Source organism: Nothoprocta perdicaria, unplaced genomic scaffold (genome assembly GCF_003342845.1).
Source record: "Nothoprocta perdicaria isolate Ctin4 unplaced genomic scaffold, notPer1 scaffold_0, whole genome shotgun sequence".
NCBI classification, from domain to species: domain Eukaryota; kingdom Metazoa; phylum Chordata; class Aves; order Tinamiformes; family Tinamidae; genus Nothoprocta; species Nothoprocta perdicaria.
Window position 1 is genome coordinate 9,545,389 of NW_020454092.1, and position 19,983 is coordinate 9,565,371.

General features: G+C 38.1%; 1 protein-coding gene across 1 annotated transcript in view; it reads left to right on the top strand.

Annotated features, from left to right (window-relative positions):
- DIRC2 (disrupted in renal carcinoma 2) overlaps positions 1-19,983 on the top strand; it is a gene marked incomplete at its 5' end in the record, with an annotated part of 58,071 nt that overhangs the window by 25,806 nt on the left and 12,282 nt on the right. The window contains 5 exons of the mRNA XM_026045332.1: positions 3,272-3,537; positions 8,064-8,193; positions 12,884-12,992; positions 13,612-13,679; positions 18,544-18,671. Of these exons, the coding sequence (XP_025901117.1) occupies positions 3,272-3,537; positions 8,064-8,193; positions 12,884-12,992; positions 13,612-13,679; positions 18,544-18,671 (701 nt within the window). The remainder of the gene's footprint in view (positions 1-3,271; positions 3,538-8,063; positions 8,194-12,883; positions 12,993-13,611; positions 13,680-18,543; positions 18,672-19,983) is intronic.

Consider the following 19,983-nt stretch of genomic DNA (forward strand, 5'->3'; position numbering starts at 1 on the left):
ATGTACCCATTTCTATGATAGTATGACATATTATATTTATAATTAACGTTTAGTGCCAGTCCCCAAAATCATGATGTTTTATTGTAGAGAGCTTATATATTCAGGTGCAAGTTACTATTCTGTCAGAACATAAACAAATCCATAAGCCCAGGGGTAGGATTACAAAAACCTTTTTTTCTTGAAATGAATCTCTGACCTCCCTCATTGTGTAGATGTTCACCTGCTCACTTCTGAGTTAAGGTAGATAGCAGTCAATTATTTTGTAAATCAAGGTGAATTTTTGATGTCAAGTTTGTGTTTCCAAGTTTGTGCTTTTGCTTCACAAAAGCCTTTTGTTCTGTGACATTTTCTGTTTTTTGAAATCAGTAATTTGCTACATTTTAATATATGAAAATAATCAGATGGCGATTGGACAAATAACATATATGAAAATAGAATGGAGGTGGATAAAGAACAGCTAAAAATCTCCTTGTTAGTGTAAAAGGTATTTAAAATATTTTAGAAGAAGACGTCRGGACAAAGAGCAGAAGACACTAGTGATGTGTTCATATTTCTGTCAGCTGTAGCGGCTGCTGCATGTGTCTCCCGGAGCAGCAGATTACTAAATGCACTGAACCACATTTTGAATATCTCTTCCCTGTCCCTCTAGGGAGATGATTTAAGGATGTAGAACAGCAAGGCAAATAATATTTTTCTCAGGAGAAAGTAGCTTAACTCAAGCCAATACTTGAACARGATATAAAATAAGGTTTAGACTACAATCATATGCAAAGGTGTTTGAGGCAGTCTCTACAGCAGTGGCAATTTATTCTGAAAATAGTATTTATTAACCCAAGTAAGTTCGATTCGAAAGACTAAGCTGTAGGAAGGCTGGAGATGCCCTGCCCTGCATGATAATGTCAAGTTTGATAGATGCCAGAAATGCAGATAAAAAGGCAAAGCAGTCGGAACAAACTGCGTGCCAGACTGGCGAGGGCAGGAAGGAAAGCAGATGGGAGCGTCAACAGGAAAGTCCTACACAGTCGCAAAAATAAAGGATTTTTWAAATTCATTACTTTTCTGTCTTGAGTTAGGTTTCAGATAAAATCCTGAATTAAAATACTGTTTTTTCCCCTTTGGATCTGCACAGTAAAACTAACATATTTGTCTCCCTGTAGTACAGAGGTCACTCACAGAGCTTTATTGAATAGTAGCATTTGATTAGAAATAATCCATGCCTGGAGGGTAGCAACATGAAAGTAGTAAGTATAAATTCCCCCTTTTTTTTTTTTTTTTTTAGTTTTAAGAACAATGTTGTTATAGTGGTGTAAATGAACAGATGTGTTAATAATCTTTGGCTAAAGAAGTTATTTTGTGGTAACACGATTTTCCTAACTTTCATAATTTAAGCATTAAATTTGCTCTGGGGCAAAAAAAATATTAAAATACTTAAATGTGCAGATTTTTAACTTGCCACTGAAATGCAGCCATTTCTGGGGATGGAGAGTGTCTGTGCAGATATCTTGTAACAGTTTAGGGTAAGTAGGAGAATAATATAGTGAGATAAGTAGAACGAAAATACCAAAGTACACGAAGATACCTTAGTTTATCTGAAGCACAGTGGTTGGAGAATAAATCTGAGTTCACCTTTTAGTGATTAGTTCACATTTTGCAGCTCCAAAGACAAAATAACTGAAGCATGATTCTGATAATGATTTTTAGTTATTTAGAACTAGTTCGTTTTGTTTTATTGGAGTTTTACCCAGTTTAATGAGTAGTGACAAGAGTGGACTGTGATTAACTTCTGGTGTCCATCTTAAGCACCTCATGTACACATAGCAGTGAAATCTGTCCTTGCTATATAAACTTTAGAAAAAGAACATTTCCTTATTTAATAATGGAGGCCGCCGCCTTTCTAAGTAGGCAAGCATCTCCTTCAGATTAAAAGGAAAAGTTGTCATATATAATAATGTATATTTTTATAAATTTCCTTAAAAATTAATTCCTGATCCCTTGGGAATTAGTAGTATATATTATTGCAAGCTAGCTTGTTAATTTGATAAGCAGTGTGTCAGCTTTTCTCTTGAATACCTTTTCCTTGGTGTGCCTTTTTTTAAAAATAAAACAAAACAACAACCAAAAAAAAAAMCCMMMAAAAAAAAGGACTCCTGCCAATCTGTGTATTATTTACCTGTTTGTGACTTGAAATATTGCCTAGGTACAAGCTTATGTTTTCTCATGTGCAGACCATAGCTTTTTATGTCTGACAACTCCAGTCTTGCAGCAGCAACACCGAGTCCACGCTACACTTACAAAACCAAAGAGTTCTTCTCTCCTCCCTCCCCCATCCATTTTAAAATAGCATCTGCCACAATTTTATTGCACATTGGATGATCTGCTCTGGAGAGGTACAATATTTTGGTTGACTTGCTCGCTGTTCTTTTCAGACATGGGGTTTCTGTAGAAATGCCAAAATGCTTTTGCCTTTCAAGGCTGATCACTTTTGCAAAAGTCAAAGAGGGAAGAGTTCTGGCTGGATTCCACGTTTACAAAAGCTTCAGAAAGTGCTTTTTTCATATGCTTGTTGTGCTAATATTAAGCAAGGACTCCAGTGCTTGGAGCTAGTATCTCAGCTTTGTCACCAGTATTATCTCCTAAATCCCAGTGAGTGTGAAAAACAAGGAGAAATGGGCTTTGTTGGGCTCTTCCAGCAACGTGTTGAGGATGGGCAGATTGCAGACGGCGCCGTGGCTCGCGGAGCCCTCGCCAGCCGCCGCCTCAGCCRCAGGGACGCGGAGCTCGGCTGAGCGCACGAGTGAAAATAAATAATGCAGTGAAAAAAACACGCAGAGTATTTTGCCAAAGTGTTTCAGTTTTGGAGCTGACATAACGAATTCAAATCTTCTGTTGTTGTGCAGACGCAGAACGGATCGGGTTTCTGGTGTTTGTATTTTTAGAGCTTCCCTGCTACTAAAGCCTTCTGGCCTTTTATATCCTGTCATGATGCCTTTTTCTGCAAAGAGAGTCCTTTTAGTTCCTTCTTGCTTTCCTTCTCTGAGCAGCATTGGCTTCTTCATTTCCAGGAGAGAATGAGAGTGAGGTAGCCCTGGGCTCTCTAACCTGGTCTMATTGGGCATCCTTTAGTGCAGAGAGCGTTATTTATTTGCTCAGGACTTCTAGTGCTTTTACACAGTTATTCAATCTCAAGCACTGCTYGTTTTTCCCATTATTTCATAAATAAATAAAAAACAATCATCACCTAAATGGCTTTGCTTTCTATTCTGTGTTGCAGACTGATTCACGGAGGACAACTGTTAAACGGGCTGGCAGGGCCGACGGTGATGAACGCGGCGCCGTTCCTCTCCACAACGTGGTTTTCTCCAGATGAACGTGCCACGGCCACAGCCATCGCGTCCCTGCTCAGTTACCTGGGTGCTGCCGGCGCCTTCTTGGTGGGACCTCTCGTTGTTCCTTCTCCCAACGGATCATCGCATCAGCTCGGGTCAGGAAGCAACACGGAGCACATCAAGGACCGCATTGAGGCTGTACTGTATGCAGGTGCGATTTAAAATAATAACAACATCTTAAAATAGGTGTTTACTTCGGTTGAGTCACTGATGCRTTTGCTGGTATTTGCAGACTATTGCCCTCTAGTGGCTGGTCGGCCAAGAGGCCAACTTGGATGGAAAAACAGATGGAATATAGTAGAATATTTCACAGAATSACAGAATGGTTGAGGTTGGAAGCGACCAGTAGAGATCATCTAGTCCAACCCCCCTGTTCCAGCAGGAACACTTAGAGCACGGGGCACAGGGTTGGCACCAAGGCAGGATTTGAAGATCTCCAGAGAAGGAGACTCTGTAACCTCCCTGGGCAGCCTGTTCCAGGGCTCTGTCACCCTCACAGTAAAGAATTTCACCACTTTGTTATTCAAAAGAGTTAAGTTGTGCTCCTTTTAGTGCAGGAAAGACTTTAAAATGGCCTTTTGTACAGAGTGAGTCTAAATGGAGTCATTCGGTTGTTTGAACCAGCTGAGCTTAGGAGAAACATCTTCTAGGAGAGCTTCTAAAGTACCATTTCCTCAATTTCATTGATAAATGTGTCCATTCCAGGTTGTTTTTTCATTTCCATGGATTTCTGTGAGGATGAGAAATGAGGATGGAAATCCAGTAGTTTTGCAATATTAAATTCTTTTCAGCATTAAATGAGCCTGCATTTAGGATTTACATATGCCTTTCAAATGCGATTAGATGATTAGTATTTCAGAACCTGATGCTGGAATTAAAACTGAATAGACTTTCTGTTTTAGCAGAAATCACATAACTCTTATACACTGAGCAATTTTAGTGAAGTGACAACAGTGCAGTAGAAGAAAATCCTGATATAAAGTTTACCAGAAAAAACTTTTCCTTGCTTTTTTCCTTTTTTTTTCTTGCTTCTGTAGCTCTTTGTGTTACTTGAAAATAAATTAACCATGCTCAGCAGCAAGCTTTGAAGAAAAAGAGTTGCCTAACTGGTTTAAGAGTGTATGATATGGTTCTTAGTGGATATAAATACATGTGGCATTAAGAACAACTGAATTTTACCATGTCATGTCAATGCCACATGTGGTATTGTGGAGTGGTGATTTTGTTGTTGTTGTTTTTTTTCTTCCAGCCTGAAATTCAGCTAGGAGTTATCCTTGAGCATTCCAGAAGACTTAAAGTTTGTGTACAGTGTAGTTTATATTCAAGTTTATGGGGATTCAGTTGGCTTTTTGTGACCATTTCTTCATGGCTGTTATTCTTATGGAAACTTAATCAAGTTAATACTTTTATTGGGTCAAGGCCACTTTGCCTTACTTCAAAGAAAATATAGTGGAAGTCAGATGAGTATTTAAGCAAGTATTTTATTATTTTTGAGCAATCTACTTTTTTACTGGAGTTAAATATAGTAAAACAAAGAAATTTGGTTTTGTTTAGGCCTTTTTTAGAGATAAATATGATGTTAGACCCTGAAGACTTTGTGGCAGATCAGAATGGTCAGTGTGAGAGAGGGAAAAGTGCATCCATTGGGATGCAGCCATCACTGTTCATGACGTTTGATGTATGAATGGGGGACGAAATCAGGGAGGCAACTACCAGGATCAGATAACCAGCCCTAAATAGGGCTATGTGTGAGAAGTCAGGGTGAGTGGAGGAATTATTATCTTTTTTCTTAGCGAGTGYAGTCAGGATTGGCATATCTTTTTGTTTAAAATGCTCCAGAGAAGACAGTGGCACAGGGTAAGCACTCTGCATTTTAACATGTGCTTTGGTTATGATGCAGCTTGTTGCTGCTGTATGAGATAACATTAGCTAAATAGCTTCCAAAAGTTAGTGTTGTCTTCTAAAATATTGTATAATGTGAATTATTAATTTGGGATCAGTAGCGTGCCACGAATATGTCAATTTTGCAAGAACTTAACCTCAGATGTGATTATGAAGCAATTGCTTATAAACCCATTCCAAAATTGCTCTGGTACTTCCCGTCTCGTCTGTGTTTTAATAAATTGCTGCTCTTTTAACTCAAATGTGGACTAAGAGCTCAGCTAAATTATTGCAACTTCTTTCTGTGTCTCTACACGTTCTGGTTCACATCTGGAATAGCAGAGATGTAGCAAATCAGGATTGAGTTGTATTAGCTGAACTGCATAAGTAAGCTTGAATTATTCTGGACTCCAGCCAGAGCTCTGAGTCGTGTGCTTTCCTAAACATTAAAGTAAAATCATTCTTTGTTAAGTATATGCATATATATATGTGTGTGTGTGTGTGTAGAATTCCCCCTTGCAGTTCAGGGCAGGCTTAGGGTGGGGACATTTTGTTTGCCATTTTTGGGAGGTTGTGGTTAATTTGGAGGGTGTTTTGGTTCTGGTTTTAGTCTTGTGGATAGCCTTTCAAATAGAAAAAAACTTGCATCAAGGTACGTGGTATCTCTGTAAACCTCTGCCGTTCCCACTTAGGGCTTACTCAGGCAGCAGGGTACCTGCTTCCTAGCTAAGGTGAAGGCATCTCTCCTCTTTCATGTTCTCAGGTCATTGTGGTGTGGGGCCCAGACTTTTTTTCCGTGAAGCATTTCAGATTTGCTCCTTGGCAGAAGGCAGACACAGAAGACATTTATCCCTTAATAGAGGGAGCAGCTTGGGTCTTCTCAAAGAGAAATTTGCTCTGTGTATGTGCAGGTGGTTGTTTGCTAGGCAAATAAAAAATACAGCATTGAAGTATTAGAGTTGCAAGAAAGTGCTGCAAGGACTGTATGTTAAATTTCATAATTAAAAAAATGTTACTGTAATGCTCCTACTGCTGTAATCTGCCTGAGAAAAGTTTTAAGGTATTGTCAAATACTACTGTGACTTAAAAAATCACATTCCTCACAGAAAAACAGAACTTCTCCCTTGTAACACTGTAATATAATAAAAGGCGAGCACCTCAGATGTTTGTGTGCTCGTCTGTTCTTGTTGGCTGCACCCTTCTGCAGTGCTGAAATCTTTCTTTCAAGTTGCAGTTAATGTGCATGTGTGCATATACTTGCCTGTACCTGTAAACTGCTACGTAGACTAAGATGCAGAAGGGGCTAAATAGCAATAAAGAGCTATTTGAAAGCTTTTGGCAAACTTTGCTTCCCTGTCCAATGCCACCTTACAGTGAAGGATCCTCTCTTTCTTAGATCTAACTATGACCAACTCTTTCTTGCATTACTCCTGTTCTTGAAAACAATGATGTTTGAGACAGAAATGAATCTGTTTGTGGAGCACAGAGGAATTGTTATGAGAAGATGGTCTAGTTCAAGCGTCCTTGACCCTCCAAACCTGTAATTAGACTGCAGTAAGAAAGAGATACCAGGTAGTTCATAGTGACTTCAGAGAATGGCATTGTCACGTTCCCAGTAAGCCTTTGAACGAAATTTAATGTAAACTTTTTTTTTCCCCGTATAGAAGATTTGATCCAGATATTTTTACCAAACAGAAAAAAAAAGAAAAGAAAAAAGAAAATTAAAGCAGCTGAGTATCCGGTTCTGCTGGAATTTATTTGTGGTGGTGGTGAGCACTTCATTGCAATAAGATCACAGGTTCTTTTTAAGATAACACATTACAGCTATATGTTTTTATCTCCTGTAAATACATAAAGAAACATAAAGAACCATGTTTTCAAAGAGGATAGAAAAAATGTTTGGATTCCTGACTGTGGAGAACACCACATCCATTGTGAAGTCCTGTAAAACAAATTAGACCAACTATGGCTGGAGTTGTTTTCCCTCAGAATGTTTGATCACAGGACTTGGTGAGGGTTTTCCATGAGGTAGTCATTATTTTGCAGCTTCTGATCGAAATTTCTACTGTGAAATTTTTTTGAAGATCTAGAATACCTGCTGCTCAACAAGAAGAGCATCTAGCAGTAGCTCTGTTTTTTCATTTTCTCTCCCTGTTACCTGTATTCCCTCTTTTCTGGAGACATGGCTTCTTCTGCAGTTTTTTCTTCATCTTCTACTGCCACGTAATACTGTTCGTGCTCAAAATGCTGCCTTGGTTGACCTTTTATTTACCTTCATCCTCTTGCTCACTGCATAATTGCAATTCCAAATTGCAATTCCACGCCCTGAGGCTTCCCCAGTCCCATCTGTTCAGAATCCCCAGCATGTGCTTACCTGCATCTTATTACCTCAGTCACAAGGAAACGCAACCATTTACTCATATTGCAGTTCTCTCTAAAAGTGCAAATGGACTCACTCGGATCGATCTGTCTTACGGACCACATCCGTCCCCCTTCTTGACAACTTTCCTTTCGCTTCTCTTAGTCCCTCAGCTTTTAACATGAGCTTTTCCTCCACAGCTCCTTCCAGTATTTCTCCATCTCCCTGATTCTTTATCCTAATTGAAAATCTTGCCTATGGAGGGGGGGGAAAAAAAAAGACTCCTTCAAGTTAGAGATCTGGTGTTGCAAGCAGTAAAGCACTTGGGGTAGAGTTTGTGTATTGTATTGCAGACTAACTGATGATACTGTGCTGAAAGAAGTCTTTTGATTCTAACATCCCTTCTCTGTTTTGTTTTTCTTTGCCCTCTTGTTTAGAATTTGGAATGGTTTCCTTGATATTTTCCGCAGCGTTGGCCTACTTCCCCTCACGCCCTCCGTTCCCTCCCAGCGTGGCTGCAGCTAGTCAACGGCTTAGCTACAGGAGGAGTTTTTGTAGGCTCTTAAGGTAGGTTCTCTTCGGGTTTCCACTTCAAAGCAGCTCAGCACCTAAGTAAACAAAAACAAGCGTGCTTTAATCTTCTTGTAGAACAAACAAGTTAGTTTGCAGTGCTTTTAAACAAAATCAAATTAAATATTAATGCAGACACATAAAAGGATACTAACTGCTAAAAAGCATCGACATTAAGTATTCAGGCATTGAGTATATCACAAGCTTTCATGCCAGAGTCCTTCAGCATCAACACTGCTGTAATCATCCTGTTAGCACAGCTTTTCTTATACAACACTTCTGTTACATCAGCTCATACAAGATTGTTAGAAGTGCGCATAGGTGTGAGATATCTTGTTAACGCTGGRCTAGCTAATAAGCTGCTTTCTTCARTGCTCATTATGTTGAAATGAATTTGGGTTTTGCCTGTCAGTCAAAGGCATATCCAATTGCTCTCATTCAGCAGTGGGAGAAGGGAATGAGATATCTGAAACCATTATGTGACCCGAATATCATTTGTTGTTATGTTAAAATGTGGAGTGGGGATAGGAGTGACCAAATGTGACTTGGGACAAGTACTTCAATTAGTTTTCTTCAGAATTGTTGGTGTTTTAAAGTAAAATGACATTTCTACTTTGCAGATTGTTGTTGTTGTTGTTTTCCTATCCACTTAGATTATAAGGTCTTTTGATAAGACGCAGTCTCCTTCCCAGCATTTGTAGAATGTGTGGTCCAGCCCTCTGCCCCGGCCCTGGTACTGCAGACAGACTTCTCAGGGCAGAAGAGAACTGCTGTCATGATGCAGAGTCTGGTTGACTTCAATGATAGCTTCAAACTGTTGCTGCAATTGTTTCTTCTGTAATTTAGTAATGGGAGCTAAATCTATGTAAAATGGGTGTACTTAAAACTCGATAGGATAAGTGCAGAGTTTTATGCATTTAGTTATTAGAGACCTATTGTGTGCTGCACTTCATAAAAGTGTACTTAGGATCAGAAAAAGCAGCTCATGCCCTGCTTCATGTAGGGTGGTTTTTTTGGTATTTTTTGAGCATTTTGTTTCAGTTCTGGTGACTCAATAGTTCTATATAGTTCAGAAGTGTGAGAGAAAATGCTTACTCATGTATGTTTCTGAGCCTGGAGCAGGCTCACAGTTGGGAATAAGTGTGAATGCAGCTGGATGGCTTAGCCTGCAATGTGAGCTACTCAGGATATTAAAAAAAAAAGCTGTCCCCGTAAGTTCACTTAATGCATGCAGTAATGCTGTAACACACCTGAGCTGGTGTGTGGTGAGACCCTGCCTGAGGGCTGTATTGTAAAAATGTTGCTGTCAAATAAAAACCCAAACAACACCTGACTGCTGGTGAAATACAAAATTTCCTTTGACAGTTCTCCATTTGGGAGCTTGGCAACTAACAGATTGCTTGTTCAAAGTACTGTGAACACTGGGTCTGAGATACTGGTGAAGTCAGGAGGTAAATGGTAAAACTGACTTGCCATCCCCAGTCAACAAAAGAAACAGGACAGCTAAATCATGAGCACAGTTGGCAGTGTTTGCGAGATCCAAGAGGATTTTTGAAACACAGTTGGGTAGATCATTTCCCCCCCTTTCCTCTGGTCTTCTGCATTCTTTCATGCTAGTCCTTATCAAGGGCACTTCTTCATTCCTCAGCACATGGAACAATCAACAGTTCATCATTAAATTCATTTATCTTGGGGAGCCTTTCAGCAACAATCTGTCAAGCAAGGGTGTTTTATAAAAGAAAATGGTATCTGCTGTACTTCAACAGAAATCTGTCATCTGGTTCATTAGACTTCTAAGCTCTTCGCTTACCTAATCTAGATTTCATAATTCTTGGCACAAAGAGTCTTTTCCTGACATATCAGTCAAGACCAAAGGTAATCAGCTGATAAGTACAAGAAATCATGACTTACTGAAGCCTTAACCCCTGGTTTGAAAATTGGGTGCATATATTTAGGACGTATGCAAGCTGGTGGGCTGACTGTACCCACCCACACACCAAAAAAAAAAAAAAAAAAAACCTCTTGAGACACAGGATTTTCATCATTTCTCTTTTTGTTTGTATTTCAGGTTCCAGTTTTATTTCTTCAAAATAAAGCAGTGTAGCACAACTACACCATTAAAGTCATTGACCTTTTTCCCATTTGCTGCGAGAAAAATCTTGTCATATCCTTGCAGCTGGCGCACTCCTTTGTACCTTCAGGTCATTCAGCAGTCTTCTCCATGATCTGCTGCTTGCAGAGTTGCATTCTCTATCTTCCTAGAWAGTAAATCTAGGAAGATCTACAGATAGATCTTCCTATCTGTAAAAACTATCCTCCATAAATGTTTTTCTGGGAGTTGTTTAGGAACATTGTTCTTTTCCCTGACTCGAAAGATTCCTCCTTCTCACAGATTATAGAGTGTATATGATCTCTGGTTGTCTCCTGATATCAACTCTGTCAGCTTGCAATGGGAGATGACAGATTAGTCATGGTTTGGGAGCTAAGCCCAGTTCTTTTAACAGTCTATCACGCTCTGCGACAAGTGTAATTTGCATTTCCATTAGAAAAAGTACCATGCCCTTTCTCAGTTTCTTGAGTAAAGTAAACATGTTTTTCCCTCCCATTTCAGAGTATGTCACTGATTTACATGGAGGGAAAAAAAATCTAATACAAGCAAATAGTTGATGAGTCATTTTAAAATTTCACATTATAAAAAACTGTAGTGATGTTACTTTGAAGTAACTAGATGCTCTTAGCCACTTGTATGCAGTTTTATATTTTTCAAGGGACTATGCAAGCAATTCTGAAAGCTCATAATAGAATTCATAGAGTTTTTCTTTCGTTTCTTTTTTTTTTTTTTTTTTAATGAAACTATCATGTGGCATCACTATCCAGTCAGGAACCTGCTCACAGTATGGCTGATAATAGTAGGCACTGTCAAACTTCTCCAAAAATGCTGAGTGATTTTGATAGTGCTCCCTTCTGAACTAGCCTCCCTTATGGATTCCAGTAGCATTGGAATAGATTTCTAGGGGGAGGAAAAAAAGCAATTCACATTCTAGCAAAGTGTCTGAACAAAGTGGCTAATTGCTGATACACCATCATAGAGGTTGATATGAAGGGGAACAGCATGGCTTGACTGATGGATGGTGGGACACTTTCCCTTTTATTTTATTCTACAAATATTGGAATAACTTTTACATGGATAGTCTTAAATAATTTCAGAAAGCCTGCCTTCATAGATGCCAAGATAGCAYAACATAGATTAAGATAAGAGTATCACATTCTTAAGAGAGAAAAAAAGTTGTCAAGAAGAAAGCAAATGTATTCTGAGAAATATAATCAGAGCATGGAAGACAGAAAGTTTGGGAGTTGTTTTCCTTTGCATTAAAAAATAAATCTGACATGAATGATATTGAGAGAGGAGGATATGTTCATATGATGTAAATGTGTTTTTCAAGAAGAGGATGTGTGAAAATGAATAGCAGCCAAAGAATGGTGTGTTTTGAATCTTCTAAGGAAGTAAAAAAAGCATAAGCTGCAAACCTTTAAATGTTTTGGAGAATATTTGAAGCTCTTTTCCTTCCTCTTGGCTTTAGTAACTATGTACTATCAAATTGCTACTGCATGCCAAGGAATGAATATTGAGCAGTATTTTATGTAAATTACTCGAAGGATGGAGGGACGCACATTTCATGGTGCCTACACAGATAGCACCTTAGGAAGAACTTCAGAAGCAACAAAATACTTGGAATGACCGTCAAAATCTTTAGAAATATCAATGTTGCAGAATCTGAAGTATATTTTCTGTATTTATTCCCAAATCAAAATATTTCAGAGGAAGAATAGGACCTCTGTTAGCAGAAGTTTTGTATTTGCTTTCATTTGCAGTAATCACAGAATCACACAGAATCACAGGGGGGTTGAGGTTGGAAGGGACCTCTGGAGATCTGGTCCAACACCTCTGCTCCAGTAGGGACACCCAGAGCACATGGCACAGGGATGGGGATTGTCGGTGGTGGTGGTAGGAATTACTTGCTAACTCTCGTTTAGTTTTCTAGGGGTGAAGATAGTAACTTTGCTTCATCCTCACTGAATACCGAAACTTGAATAATTTTAACTGGGAAAAAATCCAACCACATTGAATATTCAGAGCAGAAGCTTATGTCTACTTCTGATGGTTCAAACTCTCTAAGTTTTCTGCACTTGCTACTGTACCCAACTCATTCCACAAGCCCTCCATTTCAACAAACTTGAAAACAGTAAAACAGAAAGAGAACTGTTCAGTGAACATGCATCTCTGAGTTTATACTTGAGATATGCTTTTTGTCATCTCAATTAGTGCTTACTGTTCCTAATTTATACTTAGGCTAAATAGATTGCTCTAATTTGTTYGCAGAAATGGGAAACATGAGCCCAGCACATAACAAAAACCTTTGAACTAGGTAGAGAGAATGGCATTTTTTTCCCTTTTTTTTCTGTGTATATATATTTTTATTATGGTGCTAAGGCAGTAATATCTCAACCGCTGGAATTTTAGTGACATAGCTGGATACCTTACTTGTTTTTTCTGGCTTAYTCATTCTTCGATATTTTCCTGGTTGGGCAGAGTATAGATTCTAGGATGTAATTTCCTTTTGAAGGCTAATATTGATACAATTTCTAATATAAGCAGCAGCTAATTGTGCATGTTTTGTCTTCACAGCAATTTCCGATTCTTGATGATTGCCCTAGCCTATGCTATACCATTGGGTGTTTTCTCTGGCTGGTCTGGTGTTCTGGATTTGATATTAACACCAGTTCATGTAAGCCAAGTAAGTATCTCCTGGCTGATAATCAGCTGCTATTTTGCAAGTGGTATGTTCTTATTTTGCACTAACGTACAATTTTTAGCAAGTTTTCTTGTTTAAGATTCTATTAATACATATGGGCCATCATTCTCCTGAAACTTAAAACAAAATAAACTGTAGCTTTGGCATTCCAAACTGTCATGATTCTTCCTGTGAAATTTTCACYACTGGCCGATACTTTCAGAGCTGTATGCACCTTCTGACAGGAGCAGAGGCAGAAGCACGTGGGAGTATAGTTGGCTTTAGTAAAAGAAAATGATGTTTACCAGGTGGAAGGGATGAAGAGGAGAGAAAAGGATTTTTAAGCTTTTGCTAGAGTGTTATTAAAAAGTATAATATAGGGGACATTGTATAAAGAGAGGTCACATTTAGGTCATAGGCTTCTTGGACATATCTTTTCCTTAAAATATTCTAGAAAAAATATTGCTCTCAAATCAGGAGAGAATGGTTTGCTAGCATTTTGCAGCCCCTGTTCACTTTTTATTTATTTACTTTATTGAAAGTAAAATCTCATATTTTCAATGCATTCCTCCATGTTCATTTCAATGCATTCCTCCATGTTCATTTCTTTGTTCTCCATCAGGTAGATGCAGGCTGGATTGGATTTTGGTCCATAGTTGGAGGTTGTGTTGTTGGCATAGCAATGGCAAGGTAAGGCTAATTATATGTCCTTCTCCATTTCTTCAGCTGTCATTGTAATTTGGCTTTTACTCTCACTAACTCTCTGTCATCTTTTAGGTACTTGAAATGGAAAATATATAGTTCCTGGGTTATGATGTGTGTGTCTGTAGAGCCATGAATTGTGTATTCCATATTTACTGGTCCATGTGTATATGTCTTAAGTTGACAAGTTGTACAGTTATTTCTGACAAGTGYTTCCTGATGAGTGCTTCCCTTTGCATATAGTTAATGTGAATTTGTCTGCCTGATATTAGTGAAAATCCTATGCGTTCTAGCAGATTTGGAAAACATCAGAGAAATAGTGTATCTGTCTCCTTCCATCATCACTTTTGGACATAATGGTTCCTGAAAGGATCTTGTGAATGTAGCATGGGCAACACAAGCACAGTAACATTAAGTTCCACCCCCAAAATAGTCTGGACCCATTTTGGCTAGGTTGGAATGCCGCTATGGCCTAACAGTTCTCTGCTGTGTGCTGTAGAGTGGCTGAACCTGTGCTTTCTGTATATCCAGACACCAATACCTATGGCTGTCATAAATGCTGCATGGCGTGGGGAGTGGGCAAAGCACAGGATGGAAAGCCCTGCCTAAAGACTGTGGCCTTCTACCCCGTAAGCTTCCTTAAAAAAGAACAAAACAAAACAAAAACCCCACACCTTTCCTTGAGCAGTGAGTTTATAAAGCACTTAAAACTAGTTATCTTTTTGGATATGAGTTCTGCARGCTCAGAGATCTGTCATCGTTGTAGTCGCTGTGGGATCATAGACCCAAACTGGCACCATCTTATGGCAGAACTTAAAGCTCTCTTTTTGTGTATGGTAAATAGTAGGTAATGTATAAAAAAACATGCAATTTCTTCCTGACATTTGACATGCTGCCTGGCAGCCAGAAAGGAGAGGAGGAAAATACCCTCTGACCTAGGGAAAGAAACAAAATGTTTCTTCTCCTCAGTCCAAATGCTACCCAGAGGACTCGGTTTATTCAAACCCAGCTCACATTCTGATTGCTTCTGCAAAGCATTTTTGATTAGCTCTGCTTGGGTATGAGGTTTTCTTTCAAAAACAAGTCAATATTTAAAACCAGATGTTATGAAGGAAACTCTACCCAGTAAATGACCCAGATTAGGTGATAAAGGATAGCTCTTTTCTGTGTGATGGGCTCATCCTTTATATCTGAGATTAATCTCCCTTATATTGGGGCATTTCAAAAGTAGAGGAGCACCCYTAGCAGCTCCCTTTACTTTGCCAGAGGGGAATCTTCTGACTCTGGGCCAACTCGCAAATCTCAACCTTTATGGAATATGAATTTATTTAATATATTGCCCAGGTTAAGTAAAAGGAAACATTGACAGGCTAACTACTTTGGAATTGATTTCAAACCCAATTGAATACCAGGCTCTTGTAGCATTCAGGGCTTTGGTTTTGAGTAAATTCCAACAGTCTGTCTTCAAATGTGTCTTTCCAAGTCAGGCAGTTGAAACTGGAGGGTTTGCCCACAAAAAGTGAGGGAGGGGGCAATTTGTCAGACCTGATGGATGACTCTCCCTCCTCAGCCTATTCAGCAGTTATCTATATGTAGCATTGAATCAATGACGAATCGGACTGTAATCTGCTGAAAGTTGTAATTAGGAAAATTAGGTAATGATTCTTGTCAACTGTGACAAGCTCATGTTTTTCAATGTCAGAGCTGTGACTTGCCAAGCAAGGAGCTCTCTCCCTTAACCATTCCTGAGAAGCTCTTCTTTCTCCTAACTTTGCTTCTACTAATTTGTCGAAGAGGAATTGGTACAGTTTAGGAATTTGCTCCTCTCATTTTTGGCAGTGTAGATTCTGTCATTTAGATATACAGCAACCTGAGGTTTGCACCAGATAATTTGTCCCTGTATGTCAGTAGGTGTTAAATCTTCTATATTAAAAGTAATGCACAGTTTGGAAATTTATTTATCTCATTTTCAAAATGGTGTAAGTTTTCCTCAGCACAGTGTATAAATCCTTCTGTTTTCCACCCACTGCTCTCCTGGTGCCATGAACTTAGATATGTTTAGCTAATTTGTGTAGTGCATTTTCATAATTGAAAAGCCTGGGCTATTTTGGATTTCTGGCAGGTCTTGTACCCAGTGCTGGCAGCTTTAGAATGATACTGATTTGAAGAGCAATGTCAAAGGCCAGTATTGATATTTTTGCACTGAAAACATAAATCTCTTTTCTTGGATTGTTTTTTGTCACATTTGCTAATGATCATAGATATTTCTGAGGTTTTGTCCTTCACAGCCCAATGTATCTTTCAGTGTTTAACCAACAGTGTAGTCAAAATGCTGAAACTTTGACATGGTGATAATTTCCTTAGCAACAGAGAGTGTTGTCAATAACATAGGTTTATCTTAGGAATTTAAGTATAGGATGGAGTGGAAAGCTACATTGGGGGGATTGCAGGAGACAATTATCAATGCTAGGCTCAGAGACCTGTGTCCTAGACGTGCTATAGGCAAGTTTATACCTTCTGTCCTATAGTGCCTATGTTTCTAGCAGATGCCCAACTACCTGCTTGATGCTGAAGAAGACTTTGAAAAGAACAGAGGGTTTTGAAAGTGTGAGTCATTCCTGCTAGGACAGGAGGGAAAAATAAAAAGCATGCTCCATAATTACTGCATTGAAACTAGTGCTCTGAAAAGGTGACTCGTTTTATAGTCATCTTTATTCTCCTGCAACCAGACAAGAAACAGAAATTCCTCTCTTACCAAATCCAGGACAGTCTGCTGAGTTACTSTTTCCCTTATTTCTGTTGTTGGTTAAATTCAGTAGCTACATAAAACTTCCAGTTTACATTTGTCCTTTGCCTGTGATTCCCATGATATTCCAGTGGTCCTTAAAGGATATTTCTACCACTGTTACCAAAACCATGTTCTTTTCTGCGAGAAAGAATTGCAGCTGCTTAGTAAAGGCAGATATATGCTCTGCTTAACTTTCTTGAACGGTTTAGGTGCCTCCTGCCATCCACACACATCCCTGGTAGTAGGACAGAAATAGAGGATGCCCTGGTGACTCCTTCCAGCCCTATTTTTTGTGAATCTCTCTTCCTGAAGGCTTTTGTACTTTTTATTTTTTCCCAATGGGCAGTATGTATGTAACTGCTCTTGTCTGTTAGAACAGGGAATGCCGCTGTTGGCTGCCAACAGGTGAAGGGACTCTCTGGAAGAAGAACAAAGTTTGCACTTTGTCGTGCTTCTGAAAAGCTTTTTATGTTGCTGGTTTTGACCCTAGTGATCGCAAAGAATAATTAAAGAATGTCTTGCTATTGAATAGAGCTGATCCTGATTGCTGGGTATGAATCATCAGGAAAAAGTTGCAGCTAACGTCTTACTACAGAGATTAAGGCACGTGCCATTTGAACACTACAGTTACAAGCTTTTAATATCATATGCAGCATTGATCGTCATCTACTTGTTGAATTACTGACTGCTAAGTTCACTGTGAAATTCAAGCACAGGGAGAGTCAAAATAGGAGGAAGGATATTTTTTCAGATTCAATAACTCATACATCTCTTGTGAGATATATATATATATATAATATATATGTACATATAGGCACAGAGGTGTGTGTGTATATGTATATACACGTATGGWGCTAGATCTCCTACTTGTCAATGTTGGTAGCATTAAGCTTTTTCAGGTAAGTTATATATAATACATAGTATCAGCCTGTAAAGTGGTTTTTGTCAGGGAAGAGGAGGCAAGAAGCCGACAGGCTGGACTGATTCAGCTGTTCTGGTAGAAGCATAGGGCTCTGAGGGCAGAAGACATTCCTAAGGCATATATTCATTGAAATATATTATATATATATATATTTTATGTATATAATATATATAAAACAAATATATATATACTTTTTGTATCCGTATTGAAATCCCTTTTGAAAAGAGTGATTGCACTGATAATTATGCCATGTATAGTAATATAGTTCAAATGTACTATGTCTCCTTCAAAGAGAATTGAAAAAGTAGTTGTACCATCACCTGGTATAAAACTTTTTTATTATCTCTAGTGTAAACCCTTGGGCAGTCTAATATGCAGATATCCCCTCCCAGGTGATTGCTGGGACATATCTGGAGGAAAAGAATGGCACCAAGCCTCTTGGTTTCTGAAATATATTAAACCAGTACAACCACATATAGAGTGACTGCATATATAAAAATATAAATAGAGAGCGAGAGAGAGAGTGTGTGTATGTACGTATATATATGTATATACACAATACATATATATATATGTATATACACACACACATAGTATATATATAAAATAAAATACCTTGCTTTGCCAAAGCCATTGGGAGTCTCATTATCTACAAATTCGAGAGTTCAAAAGACATCTATGTGGGGATTCTGATATTTGCAGTTTTGTCATCTGCCATAGGAATAAATCTTAACTATATTTTGAATGAAATGTATCAAATTCCTCAAATGCTAATTGATGAGTCTGTCTGCCAAGAGAGACTGGCAAACAGTGACGAAACAGCAAAGTGAGTAGTGGTGGGATATTGTTTCCAACAAATACAAGGTTTTCTTTTTCTGCATACCAAGTATTCTCAGTGATGCCTCAAGATTTTTGTGTTTTGGTGGTTATTTTCTGACATCTGTAAAATGCGTGGCTATTCTGCTTGACAGCTAAAGATATCATCAGTCTATAGTGTTTTTTCTTTCAGTTTCAGGCAATAGGAAGAGATTTTTAAAATTGTTTTATAGCCTTAGAAATGTTTAATGAGAATATATTGAATTAAATGCCARGCATCACAAACAATAGCATTTATACTGCTCTGATCCTTGCTCTTATTTTAGATTTGCAGATTTTATCAGGGGCATGCTGAAATTTATATTGCTGCTGCTTTTATCTGGAGCAACATTAGCATCAACCTGGTTCACTCTCACCTGTCTAAACAGTGTCACTCATCTGCCTCTAACCACAGGTATTGACTATTTTAATTCTTATTATTTATAATTGGTATTTCAGGGAAATATTTGCAGTCATACATTTATAATATAGCTGGTATTATAATAGTGATACCTCCAGCAGTGCAGTAATTTTATCAAGACAGGCAAAAGAAGAATTTAGAAAACTCATTACAGCCGATATTTTATCACGAGCTTCTAATAACTTCATTAAAAAAAAAAAAACACTAGTTGTAACAACCCAGAATATACATTTAAAATTGGTTCTTGGGCTGAATATTTTTCTGTTTTAATTTCTTTGTTTTGGAATAACAGAAATAAAACAGGAAAAGTCATATGAAAAGGATTTTAAAGAAGTAGTGGAAATRTAGAGAAAGATCCAAGGTCTGGGAAGTCCCCAGTTTTTCTACTGAAGTGGCCAGTTCACCTTCCTGTCTGCACCAAAGGGTTGACTCACCTGTGCTTCCAAGAATAATGAGTTTTAGTAAAACTAATCTGTTGAAACTTTAAGCATATTTATTTATTCATTTATTTTAAAAATYTGTAATTCTATTTTAAATATAGTGCACTGTTTATGATAGGCAAATTTATGTATAAGTGAAAGAACAAAAATGTCTTATTTTCTACTCTTAACAGTGTGGTGTGGAAAGTAGTATATAAAATACTGTTTCATTCAAATTAACTTTGAGATTCGGCAAGTGTCCTTGGTGCATTGCATATGTCACTACTATAAACTAGAAGTGGGTACAGCAAATTGAAATACATGATCAATTCAGAAGAAACACCATCTGGATGGATAGGTCAAATTTGTGATTTATCTTGAAATTTGAATTTCTTTCCAGAACTTTTCTGCATAAATAAAATGTAATATAATAGATAAACAAATCAAACTTTGTGGTGGCTATTGTCATAACAAATGACTGCACTTTTCTTCTCCATCAAAGATAGAAAAATGCAATAAAAGCTCTTATTTCTTGTGCTTGTCAGCTCTATCACTATATGCCTGCAGTAATGTAAATTTTTACAGTATCTCTCTATCCTCTGAACTGAGGCAGGAAACCAAACACATAAATGTCCCTTCAAGTCTATGCATAAGAATGAAGCAGAGAGGTTTCAGGAGGTGAAAGTCATTATATATGTACTCGCCAATGATCCAAAACAAAACTGTTATAGTGCTATTTCTGTTTTTTTTTTTTTTAAAGAACTCAGTATGCAATATAGATTCTAGGAGAATTTCTTTAGAGCAGCTGCATTACTGTGTTTTTGTTGATGGTGGTGGCTTTTTTGTGGTTTTTGGAAATGTGATCCACTGTCAAGAACTAAAAGTAT